Below are 6381 nucleotides of genomic sequence, written 5' to 3' on the forward strand. Positions count from 1 at the left end.
CACGAGGCTGACATGACACACAGCTTGCTCCTGTTATTTTCTCATTGTTTGCGGCGCTATGTAAGCGGAAATTCTTGAGTTGGTTGAAGACGAGCACTGGTTCTTTTCAGAAAGGCCATGTAACAGGCTAGACAGCCATGCTGCCAGTATCCAGATTTCCAGCCTCGAGCTTACAGCACCTAATTACTGCAAAAACTAAAATTTGTAATAGACTTAATCTCAAAGATTGAGTCGATGCAGAAGCATTTGATCTATTCGTACGGTGAAGGTGCTCCTTTCAGTGGAGGCTACTATTCATGATTTCTGCCTTGCTCAGCAGTATCATGCTGCATCCACAATAAACATTTTTCCATGATGACCATTTTGGTCGCACAATACGAACTACTGGGCGAGTTGCTCGGCTTTTCGGAGGTTGAAGGGTGTATGGCTTTCAGTCTTAGACGTAGTTGTGCTTCCACTCGTTTCTGCATTGTCCTACAGTGTTCAGTTTGCTGGCATGGATATTTCATAGAGGTTAATTATTTTGTCGTATGCTTTGCCTTTGGGTTGTTGCTGATCTACGTGCGATGTCTGCTATTCCTTCATCATCGGATGAATCGACACCTCAACACGTCTGGTGGGTCGCTCTTGAAACTTCTTCCTTTACGTATGAAAAGTTCTAGCGCTTAATGCATGCATCTTCTTCGGAAATAAATGTTTATCGTTACATATAAACTCCGAAAGGGGCAACATTTCCATGACACAAGCAGTCGCAGGCATCTCAAATACGACCACGCTGCTTATTCTACAATAGGGCCTCCAGGTCCCAGTGATTACATTTGGAATCATTATTATTTGTGAAATGTTTTAGTGCTTGTAAATGTGCTTAGCCGAAAAAAATTTATTTAGAAGGACCAACGTGAAGCTTATACCCTCCCATGTGATTAGAGAAAAACAAAAATGGGCTTCTTTTTACTACACAGTGCAACGAAAGACGTGGCACCAGGCAATGGGGAAAGCGTAGTGTGCGCAGTTTCTATATCCCTCTCCTACCCATTAGCATACGTCAGTCAGGAAAAAGGTCACTAACATATGTTGATGAATTGCTAAATGTTGGAACTGCTGCAAAAACAGCAGGACTTTCTCGCTCAATTCAAAACTGGTGGTTTCTCAATTTGGTGATTCCAATTAGGATCATTAGACCTGAAAGGGCTAAAATTGGCATACTCTAGCGAGTTCTCTTCAACCCTTCTTCCGCTGGTTCTCTGGAGTTCCGTAATAGGCAGTCAGTATTTAAAATCTGCCGAGTTCTCGCAAGTCCCGTTTGCCATTAAATTCTCATTAAAACCCATCAAGTGTGATATTGGTAGCCGCTTTGATTTCTGGCAGGATTTTTTTCATGTCAGTAACCTTAAACTGAAAGGAACATGCAACAACAGTTGTATTTTTCTGAGAGAATAGCAAAATATGGATTTCTTGGCTGCTACAGTCCTGTTGAAGACGACATGGCCTGCTTGTTGACATATCGGTGAGGGTTGATTTGTCAATCTTGTTCAGGGAAATGAAGTGCATGCAATTAAGAAAGGGAAGCTCAGTCCAGAAATTGAAAGTGGCACTGTTTCTCGTAAGGACACAGGCAGACTTCACAGATTAAGTGACACATCTGGATGCTGCCCATGAGACCAGGTACTGTACTGATGTAAATTTATGATCCCTTGGTAGCACGAACTCATTTCATGTTTTCTCATGCTCATGAAGTAAGGAACAAAAAGTTGGTTTTTGGGGAAAGGAAATCGTGCAGTATCTGTCTCGCATATCGGTGGAAACCTGAACCGCGCCAATCGTAAGGGAAGGGTTAAAGGAGGGACTAAGAGATAAAAGGAAGAAAGAGGTGCCGTAGTGGAGGGCTCGGGAATAATTCGACCACCTGGGGATCTTTAACGCGCATTGACATTGCACAACACACGGGCGCCTTAGCGTTTCGCCTCCATCCAATTGCGGCTGCCGCGGTCGGGGTCGAACCTGGGTACTCCGGATCAGTAGCCGAGCGCTATTTAACCACGGAGCCACCGCGGCGGGCATAGAGCGCCATTTTTTGAGGTGCTTGTGTATATATTTTTTCCATGGCCTGGAAACTCGATCGTAATTGTCAGCAAGCTAAATGTATGCCATGTCAGAAAGCATGCAACTACAATCGTTTTAGTTTAATCTATGAAGGTTTGCATGGTTCACGAAAGGTATACCTTTCTGTAGTAAAACGCTCTGGCGGTCTAGTTGGTTCATTTGAAAAGAACGAGCAAAACTGCGCAACGAGACCAGGGTGTAAGGCACACATAAGCACTGAGACAATTAAGGCGCAGACTCGATCGATCGGGACTGGCAGATGTTGACAGGGCAGCCAGGTTCACATAGAAAAGTGCCGCTTGTTCCTTGTTCTTGAGAAGAGAAACCACGTGCACAGCGTCCTATGTATAATTATTCTCCCCTGGGGTTTTCTTTAATTCTGCAAGAACAAAGAACAAGCGGCACTTTTCTATGGGAACCTGACTGCCCTGTCAACATGCCAGTCCCGAGTCTGCGCGCTGTCTAGCTGTGCCTCATTACATACCGCTTTCTTTGCGCAGTTTTACTCATACCGTTCTGTACAGAAAAAAATCTATAAGCTGGTAAAAAGCTAAAAAAGGGGGTGGGGGGGGGGGGGGGTGAAATAGCTCGCATTTTATGGATTCATGTTAAGATTTGGTAGACTGAAAAGCATCTACAAGTCAGCCGTGGCAGTCAAGTATGTACAGTCGGGGACAAAAGTCTATGGACCACGTGTTCCTCAAACGAATCCGATAGATAGCTCTATATATAAGCTATCACTGCAGCCGACGGCTGGATACCAACACAAGCCACGGGAACTTGTGGTAAACAAAATTTCGACTTTCACGTCTTCAAGTGTGGTCTCCAGCCACCGGCTAATAGCAGAGCTATCGGCTTCGTTTGAGAAACACGTGGTCCACAGACCTATGTCCCCGACTGTATTACCAAACCACACTACCTTGCGCACACAGGCTTATGAGTCGCTGGCGGGAATGTATTTGCAAATTCGATGTCTTGCTATTATTGTTCGTGTTAATTGATCAGCACGTAACAACATACGCTTGTAACGCTGAGTTGAGATGAGAAGACGTTTGTTTACAATATCAAGAGTATCGAGCGAACGCCACTTACTCCAGATGCTCCGGATCGAAATTAGCGCCTTGCGTAGGTTGCGCTACGATCGCTTCCCACATGACGTCAGATTATGGGGACATTTTCGTCTGCTACCTGCGAGTGTTCGGGCAGTTCATGCACTAAACGCTGTCTCTCTTTCGTACGCATTTATATAAGCTGTGATAACTAGGAAAGCAGAAAATCTACTGGTACGCGTCGTACTTTTGAGGCAGTATGTGGAGTTGGTCGCCAAGATTGTTGCGCTAGTACCGTCCTCTACTGGGACATCTTGTAACCTTAGTGCCGGCGTGCCGGCGTGGCGGCTTTGTCGGCTCTTACATCTGCTGGCAACAACAGTCCGTAATCCTCTACCTTGAATCCTCTCCGGCTCTATCCGTGCGATTATTTCTGCACCGGCCCTGACAGGCGCCGTGAAAGTCTCCGTCCTTTTGACCTCTCTCGTGTTTGACAGTTTACCTTGCTACAGCGCGCGTGGAAATGGCAAACGCTTTGAAGAAGACGTTGTTCGGCTCGGTGCCGAAAGGAGCTTACGGCGCAACGTGCGTACGCGCTTGCTCGTGGTGGTCGCACGTCGAAATGGGCCCGCCGGACCCGATCCTCGGCGTCACGGAAGCCTTCAAGAAAGACACCAACCCCAAGAAGATGAACCTGGGCGTCGGGGCCTACCGCGACGATGCTGGAAAGCCGTTCGTGTTACCCAGCGTGCGTAAGGCAGAGGAAATCATCACGTCTAAGAACCTCGACAAAGAGTACCTGCCCATTGGCGGCATGTCGGAGTTCTGCAACGCCGCCGCGCAACTGGCGTTCGGAGAACAGAGCGAAGTCGTAAACGGCAAGCGAAACGCCACTGTGCAGGGCATATCGGGCACGGGTTCGCTCACGATAGGCGCCTTCTTCCTGGGCCAGTTTTTCAAGGGCAACCGCGAGATCTACATGCCCACTCCAACGTGGGGCAACCACATCCCGCTTTTCAAGCGTGCCGGGCTGACGGTCAAGCAGTACCGCTACTACGATCCCAAGACATGCGGGTTCGACTTCAGCGGCGCCCTGCAGGACATCGCCAAGATACCCGAGGAATCCGTCATCCTGCTGCACGCGTGCGCCCACAACCCGACGGGCGTGGACCCGAAACCCGAGCAGTGGAAGGAGATATCCAAGGTGATCAAAAGCCGGCGCCTGTTTCCCTTCCTGGATATGGCGTACCAGGGTTTCGCCACCGGAGACATCGACCGGGACGCCTCCGCGGTGCGGCTGTTCGCCGAAGACGGCCACGGCTTCGCCGTCTCGCAGTCGTTCGCCAAGAACATGGGCCTGTACGGAGAGCGCGTGGGCGCCTTCTCCATGATCTGCGGCTCCAAGGAGGAGGCGGACCGCGTCATGTCCCAGATCAAGATCATCGTGCGCCCCACCTACTCGAACCCGCCCATCCACGGCGCGCGCATCGCGCACCTCATCCTGACCGACCCCGAGCTCCGCCAGCAGTGGCTCAAGGACGTCAAGGGCATGGCAGACCGCATCATCAGCATGCGGACACGGCTTCGCGACGGCCTCAAGAAGGAGGGCTCAACGAAGAACTGGCAGCACATCACAGATCAGATCGGCATGTTCTGCTTCACCGGCATGACCCCGGAGCAGGTGGCACGGCTCATTAAGGAGTTCAGCGTCTACCTCACCAAGGACGGCCGCATCTCTGTGGCAGGCATCTCATCTAACAACGTGGACTACCTGGCGCACGCGATGCACCAAGTCACCAAGTGAAGGCAACCCCATGCCATTCAGACAGGGCACCGAGCTCATCTGTACGCGAGACACCGTGCTAGACCTTCAGGTGTAGCGGTTAGAGTTCAAGCATTGTCACATCTGCATCAACAGTAAGCTGTAGGTGGATCGCACTTGTCACACTGGCTGCCAGGCCTGCATGTGAGTAGGACAGATGATGACTATGGGCTCATGTGCTGGTGATGTCGTATGCAGGCTATCACCATGTTAGTCATCTGCCGGAAAGTCAAGATGATGCCCATTGTATTTAGCTCTGGGCAAACGTTGGGTCTCTCGTTACGACCGGTGACAGTATTTATGACAGACGTGTAAAATGTTCGGCCTCACTGCATACCTGTATGGAAGAACTTTTTGAAAGCGCTGTTTGCTGTGTAAAGAATAGCTACATTGAACATTTCCTGTATGTGCGTGCTAGATGCTATTATCATACAGTATGGTTATATCTTTTGTGGAATAAATTTCATTCGAATTGGCGTGAGGAATACTGATTTTCAAGCTTTACTGCACGTGCAGTTGCAAGCAGGACAACTGCCTCTTGTTTGACAACACGTGTCTTGCTGCGCAATTCTGTGCTGCAGCCTCTTATCGGGCTATGGCTGCTGTCCAGTGATATAGCCTTATCAGCTTGTAAACCTTTCCGTTTTGACCCAGAGGCATTGGAATCTGAAGAGCTCTTTCCTCAGGTTGCACTACCACCAACTAGCCACATGCTCAAAAGAAAAAAATGCTAACATGCCAGCACTAGCATTTCGCACAAAGCATTTTCTCACAAAATTTTGCACTTTATGGACCAGAGACCCATGTTGGAAGAGCTCTGTGATGACTGATGCAAGAACGCCCTCAGCGGGAATGGACCACAAGTGAATATAACTTTAGTAACATTCTTTCACACAAAGGTAAAGCATTATAGACGGGTGTGGTCATTGTTTGGCAGAAGCGAGAGAACGAAATATTAAAAGAAAAGATGTGCAGCAAGAACTAGCCATTACTGCAGCATTGCTATGAGTAGCATGAAGGATATTGCATACTATAAGTATTAATGGTGTCAGGTTCCCATTGTTACACAGCATTATGCAAACACATGCACTATTATATAATCTTTTTGACAGGGGGACCTTCATGCAGAAGGCACCATTTATCTGCTTTTTATGCCATTTATTGTGATATAAAATGCTGAGTTGGCAATAGGTGCTGTCTCTGTACCCTTTCATTCTGTCCTGGTTCCTTTTTTATGGCTGTTTTTCCCATAAATGTGTCAATGTTACCTGCCATCTGAAAGGAGTCCCCTACATTTTCTCTTCTGGCAAGCTGGAAATGCAACTGTGATTGAAGTACAGTTTCTGCTTTCCCCTTTAAACTGCGATACCATCCGTTAGAGGTGCCAGATGGATTACATGACCACAC

General features: G+C 48.3%; 2 protein-coding genes across 2 annotated transcripts in view; both read left to right on the forward strand.

The window, feature by feature from the left end:
- Positions 1 to 6381, forward strand: part of RpL24 (ribosomal protein L24) — a 304226-nt gene that overhangs the window by 93065 nt on the left and 204780 nt on the right. The window lies entirely within an intron of this gene.
- Got2 (glutamate oxaloacetate transaminase 2) lies at positions 3560 to 5450 on the forward strand. The gene has a single exon (XM_077631134.1). The coding sequence runs from the start codon at positions 3676 to 3678 to the stop codon at positions 4954 to 4956; it is 1281 nt and encodes a 426-aa protein (XP_077487260.1). The 5' UTR covers positions 3560 to 3675; the 3' UTR covers positions 4957 to 5450.

The sequence above is a fragment of the Amblyomma americanum genome, chromosome 7, assembly GCF_052857255.1.
Source record: "Amblyomma americanum isolate KBUSLIRL-KWMA chromosome 7, ASM5285725v1, whole genome shotgun sequence".
In the NCBI taxonomy this organism is placed as follows: Eukaryota; Metazoa; Arthropoda; class Arachnida; order Ixodida; family Ixodidae; genus Amblyomma; species Amblyomma americanum.